At 48.2% G+C, this 17162-nt stretch overlaps 1 protein-coding gene across 1 annotated transcript in view; it reads left to right on the forward strand.

Moving 5' to 3' along the window:
- LOC132341008 (transcription activator BRG1-like) overlaps positions 1–17162 on the forward strand; it is a 76245-nt gene that overhangs the window by 38643 nt on the left and 20440 nt on the right. The window contains 9 exon segments of the mRNA XM_059872259.1: positions 1109–1351; positions 2182–2295; positions 4065–4172; positions 5380–5466; positions 7993–8039; positions 8232–8398; positions 11742–11905; positions 16058–16285; positions 16589–16675. Coding sequence (XP_059728242.1) covers positions 1109–1351; positions 2182–2295; positions 4065–4172; positions 5380–5466; positions 7993–8039; positions 8232–8398; positions 11742–11905; positions 16058–16285; positions 16589–16675 — 1245 coding nt within the window.

Raw genomic sequence — 17162 nt, forward strand, 5'->3', positions numbered from 1 at the left:
AAATTCTTTTAAAATTCTGCTAAAATTCTTCTAAAATTCTTCTAAAATTCTGCCTAAAATTCTTCTAAAATTCTGCTAAAATATTGAAAAAATTCTCCTAACATTCTTTTAAAATTCTGCTAAAATTCTTCTAAAATTCTTCTGAAATTCTGCTAAAACTCTGAGAAAATTCTTCTAAAATTCTGCCCAAATTCTGCTAAAATCCTGAGAAAATTCTTCTAAAATTCTGCTTAAATTCTCCAGAAATTCTGAGAAAATTCTTCTAAATTTCTTCTAAAATCCTAAAAAAATTCTGCTAAAATCTTGAGAAAATTCTGCTCAAATTCAGTGAAAATTCTCCTAAAATTCATCTAAAATTCTGCCTAAAATTCTTTTAAAATTCTGCTAAAATTCTTCTAAAATTCTTCTAAAATTCTGCCTAAAATTCTTCTAAAATTCTGCTAAAATATTGAAAAAATTCTCCTAACATTCTTTTAAAATTCTGCTAAAATTCTTCTAAAATTCTTCTGAAATTCTGCTAAAACTCTGAGAAAATTCTTCTAAAATTCTGCCCAAATTCTGCTAAAATCCTGAGAAAATTCTTCTAAAATTCTGCTTAAATTCTCCGGAAATTCTGAGAAAATTCTTCTAAATTTCTTCTAAAATCCTAAAAAATTCTGCTAAAATCGTGAGAAAATTCTTCTAAAATTCTTCTAAAATTCTGCTAAAATTCTTTTAAAATTCTGCCTAAAATTCTGCTAAAATCCTGAGAAAATTCTTCTAAAATTCTGCTTAAATTCTGCTAAAATTCTGAGAAAATTCTTCTAAATTTCTTCTAAAATCCTAAAAAATTCTGCTAAAATTCTGAGAAAATTCTTCTAAATTTCTTCTAAAATCCTAAAAAAATTCTGCTAAAATCTTGAGAAAATTCTGCTAAAATTCTGCCTAAAATTCTTCTAAAATTCTGCTAAAATTCTTCTAAAAATCTGAAAAAAATCTTCTAAAATTCTGCTAAAATTCTTCTAAAATTCTGAGAAAATTCTTCTCAAATTCTTCTCAAATTCTCCTCAAATTCTTCTCAAACCCTTCACGCTTGGTGCCCACCTGAGATGTTCCTCTCCCCGCCCAGATCCGCTGGAAGTACATGATCGTGGACGAAGGCCACCGCATGAAGAACCACCACTGCAAGCTCACCCAGGTCCTCAACACCCACTACGTGGCCCCGCGGCGTCTTCTCCTCACCGGGACCCCCCTCCAGAACAAACTCCCCGAGCTCTGGGCCCTCCTCAACTTCCTCCTGCCCACCATCTTCAAGAGCTGCAGCACCTTCGAGCAGTGGTTCAACGCGCCCTTCGCCATGACCGGCGAGAAGGTGCTGGAAAAAGAGAGGGTGGGAGGTGCTGGGAGTGGGTTTGAGGTTGGTGGTGATGGATCTGGAAGGGTTGGGAGGGTTCCTGGAGATCTGGGAGGTGGATCGGTGTCTTTGATGGATCTGGAAGGGTTGGGAGGGTTCCTGGAGATCTGGGAGGTGGATCAGTGTCTTTGATGGAGCTCTGGGAGGTGGATCAGTGTCTTTGATGGATCTGGAGAAGTTTAAATTGGATCGGTGTCTTTGATGGATTTGGAGAAGTTTTATCAGTGTCTTTGATGGATCTGGAGAAGTTGGATCAATGTCTTTGATGGATCTGGAGAAGTTTGAGGTGGATCAGTGTCTTTGATGGATCTGGAGAAGTTGGATCAGTGTCTGGAATAGATCTGGAAGGGTTGGGAGGGTTCCTGGAGATCTGGGAGGTGGATCAGTGTCTGGAATGGACCTTGAGAAGTTGGGAGTGTCCCATTCCAGACACTGATCCACCTCCCAGAGCTCCAGCATCTGGAGAAGTTGGAGGTGGCTCTGAACTGTGGATCAATGTCTGGAATGGACCTTGAGAAGTTGGGAGTGTCCCATTCCAGACACTGATCCACCTCCCAGAGCTCCAGGATCTGGAGAAGTTGGAGGTGGCTCTGAACTGTGGATCAGTGTCCTGAATGGACGTTGAGAAGTTGGGCGTGTCCCATTCCAGACACTGATCCACCTCCCAGAGCTCCAGCATCTGGAGAAGTTGGAGGTGGCTCTGAACTGTGGGAGGTTCCTCGGTGTCACCACCAAGGGCTCTGTTCCCTTCTCTGAGTGACACTCCCTGCTCCTGGTGACAATTCCAGGTGGACCTGAACGAGGAGGAGACCATCCTCATCATCCGCCGTCTCCACAAGGTGCTCCGGCCCTTCCTGCTGCGGCGCCTCAAGAAGGAGGTGGAGGCTCAGCTCCCAGAGAAGGTGACACTGGAGGGTGCCCTCACCTGTCCCCATCCCTGGAGACCACTGGGAGGGTCCATCCTGGGATATGGACGTGGAGCTTCATCCCACTCCAGAATCATCGATGGGTTGGGTTGAGCAGGTGGTTGGGTTGGGTTGGGTTGGGTTGGGTTGGGTTGGGTTGGGTTGAACCAATGGTTGGGTTGGGTTGGGTTGAACCAATGGTTGGGTTGGGTTGGGTTGGGTTGAGGAGGTGCTTGGGTTGGGTTAGGTTGGGTTAGGTTGGGTTGGGTTGGGTTGGGTTGGGTTGGGTTGGGTTGGGTTGGGTTGAGGAGGTGCTTGGGTTGAACCAATGGTTGGGTTGGGTTGGGTTGGAACAATGGTTGGTTGGGTTGAACAGGTGGTTGGGTTGGGTTGGGTTGAGTTGAACAGATGTTTGGGTTGGATTGAACCAATGGTTGGGCTGGGTTGGGTTGGGTTGAACTGATGGTTGGGTTGGGTTGGGTTTGGTTGGGTTGGGTTGAGTTGGGTTGAGGAGGTGGTTGGGTTGGGTTGGGTTGGGTTAGATTGGGTTGGGTTGCGTTAGGTAGAACCAGTGGTTGAGTTGGGTTGAGTTGGGTTTGGTTGAGTTGAGTTGGGTTGGCTTGGGTTGGCTTGGGTTGGGTTGAACTGATGGTTGGGTTGGGTTGGGTTTGGTTGGGTTGGGTTGGTTGAACAGATATTTGGGTTGGGTTGAGGAGGTGGTTTGGTTGGGTTGGGTTGGGTTGGGTTGGGTTGGGTTGGGTTGAGTTTGGTTGGGTTGGGTTGAGTTGGGTTGAGGAGGTGCTTGGGTTGAACCAATGGTTGGGTTGGGTTGGGTTGGAACAATGGTTGGTTGGGTTGAACAGGTGGTTGGGTTGGGTTGAGTTGGGTTGGGTTGAGGAGGTGCTTGGGTTGGGTTGGGTTGGGTTGAGTTGGGTTGGGTTGCGTTAGGTAGAACCAATGGTTGAGTTGGGTTGGGTTTGGTTGAGTTGGGTTGGGTTGAACAGATGTTAGGGTTGGATTGAACCAATGGTTGGGCTGGGTTGGGTTGGGTTGAACTGATGGTTGGGTTGGGTTGGGTTTGGTTGGGTTGGGTTGGTTGAACAGATATTTGGGTTGGGTTGAGGAGGTGGTTGGGTTGGGTTGGGTTGAGTTAGATTGGGTTGGGTTGTGTTAGGTAGAACCAATGGTTGATTTGGGTTGGGTTGGGTTGGCTTGGGTTGAGTTGAGTTGGGTTAAGTTGGGTTGGGTTGGGTTGAGTTGAGTTGGGTTGGGTTGGGTTGGGTTAGGTTGGGTTGGGTTGGGTTGGGTTGAGCAGATGTTTGGGTTGGATTGAACCAATGGTTGGGTTGGGTTGGGTTGAACTGATGTTTGGGTTGGGTTGGGTTGGGTTGAGCAGGTGGTTGGGTTGGGTTGAAGAGGGTTGGGTTGGGTTGGGTTGGGTTGCATTGAGGAGGTGGTTGGGTTGGGTTGAACCAATGGTTGGGTTGGTTTGGGTTGATCAGGCACTTGGGCTGGGTTGGGTTGGGTTGAGTTGAGTTGGGTTGGGTTGGGTTGGGTTGGGTTGGGTTGGGTTGATCAGGCACTTGGGCTGGGTTGGGTTGGGTTGGGTTGAGTTGGGCTGGGTTGGGTTGGGTTGGGTTGATCAGGCACTTGGGTTGGGTTGGGTTGGGTTGGGTTGGGTTGGGTTGATCCGGCGCTTGGGCTGGGTCCCTCTGTCCATCCCTGGCCGTGATGCTCACAGCCATGGCCCCGCTGGCTCCTGGCAGGTGGAGTACGTCATCAAGTGCGACATGTCGGCGCTGCAGCGCGTCCTGTACCGGCACATGCAGGCCAAGGGCGTCCTCCTCACCGACGGCTCCGAGAAGGACAAGAAGGTCTGGATTTGGCAATTTGGGAATGCTGGGCATGGGTTGGTCCCACTCTTGGGTTGGGTTGAGCAGCTGGTTGGGTTGGGTTGAACCAATGGTTGGGTTGGGTTGAGCAGCTGGTTGGGTTGGGTTGAACCAATGGTTGAGTTGGGTTGGGTTGAACCAATGGTTGGGTTGAACCAATGGTTGGGTTGGGTTGAGGAGGTGGTTGGGTTGGGTTGGGTTGAACCAATGGTTGGGTTGAACCAATGGTTGGGTTGGGTTGAGGAGGTGGTTGGGTTGGGTTGGGTTGAACCAATGGTTGGGTTGGGTTGAACTGATGGTTGAGTTGAACAGATGGTTGGGTTGGGTTGGGTTGAGCGGGTGGTTGGGTTGGGTTGAGCACATGGTTGAGTTGGGTTGAGGAGGTGGTTGGGTTGGGTTGGGTTGGGTTGAGCAGGTTGGCTTTGGTTAGGTTGAGGAGGTGGTTGGGTCGGGTTGAACTGATGGTTGGGTTGGGTTGAACACATGGTTGGGTTGGGTTGGGTTGGGTTGGGTTGAACTGATGGTTGGGTTGAACTGATGGTTGGGTTGGGTTGAGGAGGTGGTTGGGTTGGGTTGAACAGATGGTTGGGTTGGGTTGAGCACATGATTGGGTTGAACCAATGGTTGGGTTGGGTTGGGTTGAACAGATGGTTGGGTTGGGTTGAACCAATGGTTGGGTTGAACAGATGGTTAGGTTGGGTTGGGTTGAACTGATGGTTGGCTTTGGTTAGGTTGAGGAGGTGGTTGGGTTGGGTTGAACTGATGGTTGGGTTGGGTTGGGTTGGGTTGGGTTGGGTTGAGAACATGTTTGGGTTGGGTTGGGTTGGGTTGGGTTGAACTGGTGGTTGGGTTGGGTTGGGTTGAACCAGTGGTTGGATTGAACACATGGTTTAGTTGGGTTGGGTTTAGTTGGGTTTAACCTCATCATTAATTTGTATTTTTTAACCTCACCATTAATTTGCATTTTTTAACCCCACCATTAATTTGCATTTTTTAACCCCACCATTAATTTGCATTTTTTAACCCCACCATTAATTTGCATTTTTTAACCCCACCATTAATTTGCATTTTTTAACCTCACCATTAATTTGCTTTTTTTAACCCCACCGTTAATTTATATTTTTAAACCCCCCCATTAATTTGCGGGATTAATTAATGAATTTTTACTCTCCTGGCTGGTTCCTGGCAGGGCAAAGGAGGCACCAAGACCTTGATGAACACCATCATGCAGCTGCGCAAGATCTGCAACCACCCCTACATGTTCCAGCACATCGAGGTGGGGCCGGGGACCTGAACCCCAAAAAAGGCAAAGACCCCGAAGGGTTAAACCCGGGAGAGCCAGGGATGGACCAAAACCAGGATAAACCCAACAGGGTTAAACCCAACAAGGTTAAACCCAACTGGGTTAAACCCAGGAGAGCCAGGGATGGACCAAAACCAGGATAAACCCAACAGGGTTAAACCAAACAAGGTTAAACCCAACTGGGTTAAACCCGGGAGAGCCAGGGATGGATCAAACCAGGATAAACCCAACAGGGTTAAACCAAACAAGGTTAAACCCAACTGGGTTAAACCCGGGAGAGCCAGGGATGGACCAAAACCAGGATAAACCCAACAGGGTTAAACCCAGGAGAGCCAGGGATGGACCAAAACCAGGATAAACCCAACAGGGTTAAACCCGGGAGAGCCAGGGATGGACCAAACCAGGATAAACCCAACAGGGTTAAACCAAACAAGGTTAAACCCAACTGGGTTAAACCCAGGAGAGCCAGGGATGGACAAAAACCAGGATAAACCCAACTGGGTTAAACCCAACAAGGTTAAACCCAACTGGGTTAAACCCAGGAGAACCAGGGATAGACGAAACCAGGATAAACCTGAAGCGTTAAACCCAGGAGAGCCAGGGATGGACAAAAAAAGGGATAAACCCAACAGGGTTAAACCCAATAGGGTTAAACCCAGGAGAGCCAGGGATGGACCGGATAAACTCAACTGGGATAAACCCAACAGGGTTAAACCCAACAGGGTTAAACCCAACAGGGTTAAACCCAACAGGGATAGACCCAACAGGGTTAAACTCAACAGAGATAAACCCAACTGGGATAGACCCAATAGGGTTAAACTCAACCGGGATAAACCCAACAGGGGTAAACCCAACAGGGATAAACCCAATAGGGTTAAACCCAACAGGGTTAAACCCAGGAGAGCCAGGGATGGACCGGATAAACTCAACTGGGATAAACCCAACAGGGTTAAACCCAACAGGGTTAGACCCAACAGGGTTAAACCCAACAGGGATAGACCCAACAGGGTTAAACTCAACAGAGATAAACCCAACTGGGATAGACCCAATAGGGTTAAACTCAACCGGGATAAACCCAACAGGGATAAACCCAACAGGGATAAACCCAATAGGGTTAAACCCAACAGGGTTAAACCCAGGAGAGCCAGGGATGGACCGGATAAACTCAACTGGGATAAACCCAACAGGGTTAAACCCAACAGGGTTAGACCCAACAGGGTTAAACCCAACAGGGATAGACCCAACAGGGTTAAACTCAACAGAGATAAACCCAACAGAGTTAAACCCAACAGGGATAAACCCAACAGGGTTAAACTCAACAGGGATAAACCCAACAGAGTTAAACCCAACTGGGTTAAACCCAACAGGGTTAAACCCAACAGGGATAAACCCAACAGGGTTAAACTCAACAGAGTTAAACCCAACAGGGTTAAACCCAACAGAGTTAAACCCAACAGGGATAAACCCAACAGGGTTAAACCCAACAGGGATAAACCCAACAGGGATAAACCCAACAGAGTTAAACCCAACAGGGATAAACCCAACAGGGATAAACCCAACAGGGGTAAACCCAACAGGGTTAAACCAAACAGGGTTAAACCAAACAGGGATAAACCCAACAGGGTTAAACCCAACAGGGTTAAACCCAACCGGAATAAACCCAACCGGGATAAACCCAATAGGGTTAAACTCAACAGGGTTAAACCCAACAGGGATAAACCCAACAGAGTTAAACCCAACAGGGGTAAACCCAACAGAGTTAAACCCAACCGGGATAAACCCAACAGGGATAAACCCAACAGGGATAAACCCAACAGGGTTAAACCCAACTGGGTTAAACCCAAACCAGGGATAAACCCAACAGGGTTAAACCCAACTGGGATAAACCCAACAGGGTTAAACCCAATGGGGTTAAACTCAACAGGGTTAAACCCAACAGGGTTAAACCCAACAGGGTTAAACCCAACAGGGTTAAACTCAACAGGGTTAAACCCAACCGGGATAAACCCAGCAGGGTTAAACCCAACCGGGATAAACCCAACAGGGATAAACTCAACAGGGTTAAACCCAACAGGGTTAAACTCAACAGAGTTAAACCCAACAGAGTTAAACCCAACAGGGTTAAACCCAACAGAGTTAAACCCAACAGGGTTAAACCCAACAGGGATAAACCCAACAGAGTTAAACCCAACAGGGATAAACCCAACAGGGTTAAACTCAACAGAGTTAAACCCAACAGGGTTAAACCCAACAGGGATAAACCCAACAGGGTTAAACCCAACAGGGGTAAACCCAACAGGTTTAAACCAAAACCAGGGCTAAACCCAAACCAACCTAAACCCAACAAAGACGAACCAAATCAGGCCCAACCTTCCATCCCTCTGTTTTCCACCCCAAAAAATCCATCCTCCTCCTCCTCCTCTCCTGGAGGCAGCTCCAGATTTTGGTTTTGGGGCAATTTCTGCTGATTTTTGTCACCATTTCTCCTCTCTCTTTCAGGAATCCTTCTCAGAGCACTTGGGGTTCACGGGAGGGATCGTGCAGGGGTGAGTCCCAAATTTTGGAATTCCTCGTGAAATTTATCGATTTACCAAACTCAGAAATGTTTCCCGGGGTGGAAGATGAACCATCCTCCCACCTCACGAATCCAACAAGGAGCAAACATCAGATTTTCACCCTCAAATCTCATTTTTTTTTTCCTCTTTTTTAATTTTTTGGGTCGTTTTTATCCATCCCAGGTTGGATTTGTACCGGGCCTCCGGGAAATTCGAGCTCCTGGATAGGATCCTGCCCAAACTCAGGGCCACCAACCACAAGGTGCTGCTCTTCTGCCAGATGACCTCCTTGATGACCATCATGGAGGATTATTTCGCTTACCGTGGCTTCAAATACCTCAGGCTGGATGGTGAGTGCTCTTGGGGTGGCGTGGATCCACCCCCAAAATCCCCAGGTTTTTTAATCCATCCCCAAAATCCTCAATATTCCCCCAAAATCCCCAGTTTTTCTAATCCATCCCCAAAATCCCCTAATTTTCCCAATCCACCCCCCAAAATCCCCAGTTTTCCCCAAAAATCCCAAATTTTCCCAGTCCACCCCCCAAAATCTCCAATTTTCCCAATCCACCCCCCCCAAAATCTCCAACTTTCCCAATCCGTCCCCAAAATCCCCAATTTTCCCCAGAAATCCCGTTTTCCCAATCCAGCCCCCAAAATCCCCATTTTCCCCAAAAATCCCCAATTTTCACAATCCACACCCCCAAAATCCCCAATTTTCCCCCAAAATCCTCAATTTTCTCAATCCACCCCCTAAAATCCCCAGTTTTCCCCAAAAATCCCCAATTTTCCCAGTCCACCCCCCAAAATCCCCAATTTTCTCAATCCACCCCCTAAAATCCCCAGTTTTCCCCAAAAATCCCCAATTTTCCCAGTCCACACCCCAAAATCCCCAACTTTCCCAATCCACCCCCCCCAAAACCTCCAATTTTCCCCAGAAATCCCCAGTTTTCCCAATCCACACCCCCAAAATCCCCAATTTTCCCCAAAAATCCCCAGTTTTCCCAATCCAGCCCCCAAAATCCCCATTTTCCCCAAAAATCCCCAATTTTCACAATCCACACCCCCAGAATCCCCAATTTTCCTCTTCCGCCCCCAAAATCCCCAATTTTCCCCAAAAATCCCCAATTTTCTCAATTCACCCCCTAAAATCCCCAGTTTTCTCCAAAAATCCCCAGTTTTCCCAGTCCACCCCCCAAAATCCCCAATTTTCTCAATCCACCCCCTAAAATCCCCAGTTTTCCCCAAAAATCCCCAATTTTCCCCCAAAATCCCGATCCACCCCCAATGGATTGGGAATCGGGAAATTCCCAATTGGGAAAAATGCCCCAAATATGGAAAAAAATTTGGAAAACATCCCTCCAGTTTGGGGTAAAAAATTGGGAAAAATCCCCAATGGGAATTCAGCTCAATCCAATGGGAATCCCCATTCCCAACGGAACCTTCCGGAACCTTCCGGAACCGCCAATCCCAATGGGTTTGGGAATGGGAATTCAATTCTAATCAATGGGAATTCAACTCAATCCAATGGGAATCCCATTCCCAATGGAACCTTCCGGAACCACCAACCCCAATGAGATTTGGGGGTGGGAATTTAACCCAATCCAATGGGAATCCCGTTGCCAACGGAACCTTCCGGAACCACCAACCCCAGTGAGATTTGGGGGTGGGAATTGAACCCAGTCCAATGGGAATCCCATTGCCAACGGAACCTTCTGGAACCACCAACCCCAATGGGATTGGGAATGGGAATTGAACCCAATCCAATGGGAATCCCATTCCCAACGGAACCTTCCGGAACCGCCAATCCCAATGGGATTGGGAATGGGAATTGAACCCAATCCAATGGGAATCCCATTGCCAACGGAACCTTCCGGAACCACCAACCCCAATGAGATTTGGGGGTGGGAATTGAACCCAATCCAATGGGAATCCCATTCCCAATGGAACCTTCCGGAACCGCCAATCCCAATGGGATTGGGAATGGGAATTGAACCCAATCCAATGGGAATCCCATTGCCAACGGAACCTTCCGGAACCACCAACCCCAATGGGATTGGGAATGGGAATTGAACCCAATCCAATGGGAATCCCATTCCCAATGGAACCTTCCAGAACCACCAGCCCCAATGAGGTTTGGGAGTGGGAATTGAACCCAATCCAATGGGAATCCCATTCCCAACGGAACCTTCCAGAACTGCCAATCCCAATTAGATTTGGGGGTGGGAATTTAACCAATTCCAATGGCAATCCCATTGCCAACGGAACCTTCTGGAACCACCAGTCCCAATGGGAATGGGAATTCAACTGAATCCAATGGGAATCTCATTTTTAACTGAACCTTCCAGAACCTTCCAGAACCACCAAGCCCAATGGGATTGAGAATAGGAATTCAGTTCCATTCAATGGGAATGCCATTCCCAACGGAACCCTCCGGAACCCCCAATCCCATTGGGATTGGGAATGGGAATTCAACTCAGTTTAATGGGAATCCCATTTCCAACGGAATCTTCTGGAACTTTCCAGAATCTCAGTCCCAATGGGATCAGGAATGGGAACTCATCTCAATCCAATGGGAATCCCATTCCCAACGGAACCTTCTGGAACCTTCCAGAACCACCAGTCCCATTGGGATTGGGAATTTAACGGGAATGCCATTCCCAACGGAACCTTCCAGAACCTTCCAGAACTGCCAATCCCTATGGGATTGGGAATGGGAATTCAACTCAATCCAATGGGAATCCCATTTAACTCAATGGGAGTCCCATTCCCAACGGAACTTTCCGGAACCCCCAATTCCAATGGGGATGGGAATGGGAATTCAGCTCAATTCAGTGGAGAATCCCATTCAATCCAATGGGAATCCCATTCCCAACGGAACCTTCCAGAACCACCAACCCCAATGAGATTTGGGGGTGGGAATTGAACCCAATCCAATGGGAATCCCCTTCCCAATGGAAACTTCCAGAACCACCAACCCCAATGGGGTTGGGAATGGGAATTGAACCCAATCCAATGGGAATCCCATTCCCAATGGAACCTTCCAGAACCACCAGCCCCAGTGAGATTTGGGGGTGGGAATTGAACCCAATCCAATGGGAATCCCATTGCCAACGGAACCTTCCGGAACCACCAACCCCAGTGAGATTTGGGGGTGGGAATTGAGCCCAATCCAATGGGAATCCCATTGCCAACGGAACCTTCCAGAACCACCAACCCCAATGGGATTGGGAATGGGAATTGAACCCAATCCAATGGGAATCCCATTGCCAACGGAACCTTCCGGAACCACCAACCCCAATGAGATTTGGGAGTGGGAATTGAACCCAATCCAATGGCAATCCCATTGCCAACGGAACCTTCTGGAACCACCAACCCCAATGGGATTGGGAATGGGGATTCAACTCAATCCAATGGCAATCCCATTCCCAACGGAACCTTCCAGAACCACCAACCCCAGTGAGATTTGGGGGTGGGAATTTAACCCAATCCAATGGCAATCCCATTCCCAATGGAACCTTCCAGAACCACCAGCCCCAATGAGATTTGGGAGTGGGAATTGAACCCAATCCAATGGGAATCCCATTCCCAACGGAACCTTTGGGAATTGAACCCAACCCAATGGGAATCCCGTTGCCAACGGAACCTTCCGGAAGCGGTTCCGGTGCCGGGAGTGACGCCCGTGGGGCATTGCAGGGACCACGAAGGCCGAGGACCGGGGGATGTTGCTGAAGACGTTCAACGAGCCCGGCTCCGAGTATTTCATCTTCCTACTGAGCACGCGCGCCGGCGGCCTGGGCCTCAACCTGCAGTCGGCCGACACCGTCATCATCTTCGACAGCGACTGGAACCCCCACCAGGTAGGGCCGGGATGGAGAGGCCTCGAAAGGATCGGTGGAGTTGGAGATGGACCCCAAAGATCAGCTCAGGAGTCGGGGGTGGTGGAAGGGAAGGGCCAAAGGGTCGGGGTGAAATGGAGCTGAAATTGAGCGGCGCGAAAATGGCGGGAAAGGCGAAAGGCAGCGGAGGAATGGAGAAGACAACGGATCCAAAAACTGACACAAAAATCAACTCAAAAGCCAACTGAGCGACCCAAAAGCCAACTGACCCATCCAGAACTCAAGTGACCCATCCAAAACTCAACTGACCCACCCAGAACTCAAGTGACCCATCCAAAACTCAACTGACCCATCCAGAACTCAAGTGACTCATCCAAAACTCAACTGACCCCAAAAATGAAACAAAAATCCCAACCCAAAACTCAACTGACCCATCCAGAACTCAACTGACCCCAAAAATGAAACAGAAATTCCAACCCAAAACCCAACTGACCAATCCAAAACTAAAGTGACCATCCCAAAACCCAAATGACCATCCCAAAACCCACCTGACCAATCCAAAACCCAGCTGACCAATCCAAAACTCAACTGACCCATCCAAAACCTAACTGACCGACCCAAAACCCACCTGACCGTTCCAAAACTCAACTGACCCATCCAAAACTCAACTGACCCATCCAAAACTCATCTGACCCATCCAAAACTCAACTGACCCATCCAAAACTCAACTGACCCCAAAAATAAAACAAAAATCCCAATCCAAAACCCAACTGACCAATCCAAAACTCAACTGACCCATCCAAAACCCAACTGACCCATCCAAAACCCAACTGACCCATCCAAAACCCAACTGACCCATCCAAAACCCAACTGACCCATCCAAAACCCAACTGACCCATCCAGAACTCAACTGACCCATCCAGAACCCAACTGACCCATCCAAAACCCAACTGACCATCCCAAAACCCAACTGACCCATCCAAAACCCAACTGACCATCCCAAAACCCAACTGACCCATCCAAAACCCAACTGACCCATCCAAAACCCAACTGACCAATCCAAAACCCAACTGACCCATCCAAAACTCAGCTGACCCATCCAAAACTCAACTGACCCATCCAAAACCCAACTGACCAATCCAAAACTCAACTGACCCCAAAAATGAAACAAAAATCCCAACCCAAAACCCAACTGACCAATCCAAAACCCAACTGACCGTTCCAAAACTCAACTGACCAATCCAAAACCTAACTGACCCATCCAAAACCCAACTGACCCATCCAAAACTCAACTGACCCATCCAAAACTCAACTGACCCATCCAAAACACAACTGACCAATCCAAAACTCAACTGACCCATCCAAAACCCAACTGACCCATCCAAAACTCAACTGACCGACCCAAAACCCAACTGACCAATCCAAAACTCAACTGACCAATCCAAAACTCAACTGACCCATCCAGAACTCAACTGAGCAATCCAAAACCCAACTGACCCCAAAAATGAAACAAAAATCCCAACCCAAAACCCACCTGACCAATCCAAAACCCAGCTGACCAATCCAAAACTCAACTGACCAATCCAAAACTCAACTGACCATCCCAAAACCCAACTGACCGACCCAAAACCCACCTGACCGTTCCAAAACTCAACTGACCCATCCAAAACTCATCTGACCAATCCAAAACCCAACTGACTCATCCAAAACCCAACTGACCAATCCAAAACTCAACTGACCCATCCCAAACCCAGCTGACCATCCCAAAACCCAACTGACCAATCCAAAACTCAGCTGACCCATCCAAAACCCAACTGACCCATCCAAAACCCAACTGACCAATCCAAAACCCTCTGGGTATGCTGAGGGCATTCCTGTGTCTTTTTGAGGATAAAAATGGGGTTTTTGGGACCCCCTCATCTAGTGCTGCTCCTTCCCACAAGAATCCTGGTCCTGGTGATCCCAAATTCTCCAAACCCTCGGAGATCCCTGCAGAGTTTGAGGACAAACCCAGGGATTTTGGGATCCTTTGGTGATCCCATCACCACGTCCCCATCATCCTTGGCATTCCCTGTAGATTTTTGAGGACAAAACCAGGGATTTTGGGAGCTTTTGACCATCCCATGGTCATGATGATCCCATCACCACGTCCCCATCATCCTTGAGAACCCCTGCAGATTTTTGAGGCCAAACCCAGGAATTTTGAGGCCAAACCCAGGGATTTTGAGGTCAAACCCAGGGATTTTGAGGCCAAACCCAGGGATTTTGAGACCAAACCCAGGAATTTTGAGGCCAAACCCAGAGATTTTGAGGCCAAACCCAGGAATTTTGAGGCCAAACCCAGAGATTTTGAGGACAAACCCAGGGATTTTGAGGCCAAACCCAGAGATTTTGAGCCATCACCCCAAAACCCCCTCAGGCCTCACCCCACATCTCCCCTCACGAATTTTTGAGGACAAACCCAGGAATTTTGAGGCCAAACCCACGAATTTTTGAGGCCAAACCCAGGAATTTTGAGGATAAACCCAGGAGTTTTGGGAGCTTTTGACCATCCCATGGTCATGACGATCCCATCACCACGTCCCCATCATCCTTGAGAACCCCTGCAGATTTCTGAGGACAAAACTAAAGATTTTGAGGCCAAACCCAGGGTTTTTGAGGCCAAACCCAGAGATTTTGAGCCATCACCCCAAACCCCCCTCAGACCTCACCCCACATCTCCCCTCACAAATTTTTGAGGACAAACCCAGGGATTTTGGCTCTTTTTGACCATCCCATGGTCATGACGATCCCATCACCACGTCCCCATCATCCTTGAGAACCCTTGCAGATTTCTGAGGCCAAACCCAGGGATTTTGAGGCCAAACCCAGGGATTTTGAGGCCAAACCCAGGGATTTTGAGGCCAAACCCAGGAATTTTGAGACCAAACCCAGGGATTTTGGGACCCTTTGATGATCCCATCACCACGTCCCCATCATCCTTGAGAACCCCTGCAGATTTCTGAGGCCAAACCCAGGAATTTTGAGGCCAAACCCAGGAATTTTGAGGCCAAACCCAGGGATTTTGAGGCCAAACCCAGGGATTTTGAGACCAAACCCAGGCATTTTGAGGCCAAACCCAGGAATTTTTGAGGCCAAACCCAGGAATTTTGAGGCCAAACCCAGGAATTTTGAGGCCAAACCCAGAGATTTTGAGGCCAAACCCAGGGATTTTGGGACCCTTTGATGATCCCATCACCACGTCCCCATCATCCTTGGCATTCCCTGCAGATTTTTGAGGCCAAACCCAGAGATTTTGAGGCCAAACTCAGGGATTTTGGCTCCTTTTGACCATCCCATGGTCATGACGATCCCATCACCACGTCCCCATCATCCTTGAGAACCCCTGCAGATTTTTGAGGCCAAACCCGGGAATTTTGAGGATAAACCCAGGAATTTTGAGGCCAAACCCAGGGATTTTGAGGCCAAACCCAGTGATTTTGAGGCCAAACCCAGGGATTTTGAGGCCAAACCCAGGGATTTTGAGGCCAAACCCAGGGATTTTGAGGATAAACCCAGGAATTCTGAGGCCAAACCCAGAGAATTTCAGCCATCACCCCAAAACCCCCTCAGGCCTCACCCCACATCTCCCCTCATGAATTTTTGAGGCCAAACCCAGGGATTTTTGAGGATAAACCCAGGGATTTTGAGGCCAAACCCAGGGATTTTCAGCCATCACCCCAAACCCCCCTCAGACCTCACCCCACATCTCCCCTCATGAATTTTTGAGGACAAACCCAGAGATTTTGAGGCCAAACCCACGAATTTTTGAGGCCAAACCCAGGGATTTTGAGGCCAAACCCAGGAATTTTGAGCCATCACCCCAAAACCCCCTCAGGCCTCACCCCACATCTCCCCTCATGAATTTTTGAGGATAAACCCAGGAGTTTTGAGGCCAAACCCAGGGATTTTGAGGCCAAACCCAGGAATTTTGAGGATAAACCCAGGGATTTTGAGGCCAAACCCAGGAATTTTGAGGCCAAACCCAGGGATTTTGAGGCCAAACCCAGAGATTTTCAGCCATCACCCCAAACCCCCCTCAGACCTCCCCCCACATCTTCCCCCCACGCATTTTTGAGGCGCAGAAATGGATTTTTGGGTCGCCCCAGAGCCATCCCCACCCCCTTCCCCCAGGACCTGCAGGCCCAGGACCGGGCTCACCGCATCGGGCAGCAGAACGAGGTGCGCGTCCTTCGCCTCTGCACCGTCAACAGCGTGGAGGAAAAAATCCTGGCAGCTGCCAAATACAAACTCAACGTGGACCAGAAAGTGATCCAGGCTGGGATGTTCGACCAGAAATCCTCCAGCCACGAGCGCAGGGCTTTCCTTCAGGCCATCCTGGAGCACGAGGAGCAGGATGAGGTGAGATCAGGAGCAGGGGGGGATGATTTTTTTTTTTTTTTTTTATTTTTTGGTGGGGTTAGGAGTGAGAGAGAGAGAGAAAGTTTGAGATGGTATCAGAGAGGAGAAAAACAAAAAAAAAAATTAAAAAAAAATAGCGACCCCAGAGTAGGGAGCATGGCAGCTTGTTTGGAATTTTTTTTTGGGGGGAAAAAATGAGAAAGAAAAAAAAAAAAAAAATTTAAAAAAAAAAAAAAAAAAAAGGAAAATAATTAAAAATTGGATTGACAGCCCTGGAGACTGAATCCCTGTGTTTATCCACAGAGCAGACAGAGCGCGGGCAGTGGCAGCTTCCCCCACGCTGCCTCCTCCCTGTGCCTGGGCGCTGAGTCGGAGGAAGCACCTCTAAAGGTGAGCGGGGTCCTTCAGTCTCCACCGCCCACTCAATCCTCCCGCTCGGCCCCGCCGGCACCTCACAGGCAGGGCCGCTGAAAAAGCAGAGTGGAATAGGTGTGAAGGGAAAACAATGAGATTTGAGTGGCTTAGAAGGGCCAAAAATGAGATTTCAGGGGCTTAGAAGGGCCAAAAATGAGATTTAAGTGGATAAAAATGAGATTGGAATGGCCAAAAGTGAGATTGGAATAGGTTGGAAGGGAACAAAATGAGATTTGAGTGGCTTAGAAGGGCCAAAAATGAGATTAAAGTGGATAAAAATGAGATTGGAATAGGTTGGAAGGGAAAAAAAGAGATTTAAGTGGCTTAGAATGGCCAAAAATGAGATTTAAGTGGATAAAAATGAGATTGGAATAGCCAGGAAGGGGAAAAAATGAGATTTGAGTGGCTTAGAAGGGCCAAAAATGAGATTTAAGTGGATAAAAATGAGATTGGAATGGCCAAA

The sequence above is a fragment of the Haemorhous mexicanus genome, chromosome 34 (assembly GCF_027477595.1).
Source record: "Haemorhous mexicanus isolate bHaeMex1 chromosome 34, bHaeMex1.pri, whole genome shotgun sequence".
Taxonomy (NCBI): domain Eukaryota; kingdom Metazoa; phylum Chordata; class Aves; order Passeriformes; family Fringillidae; genus Haemorhous; species Haemorhous mexicanus.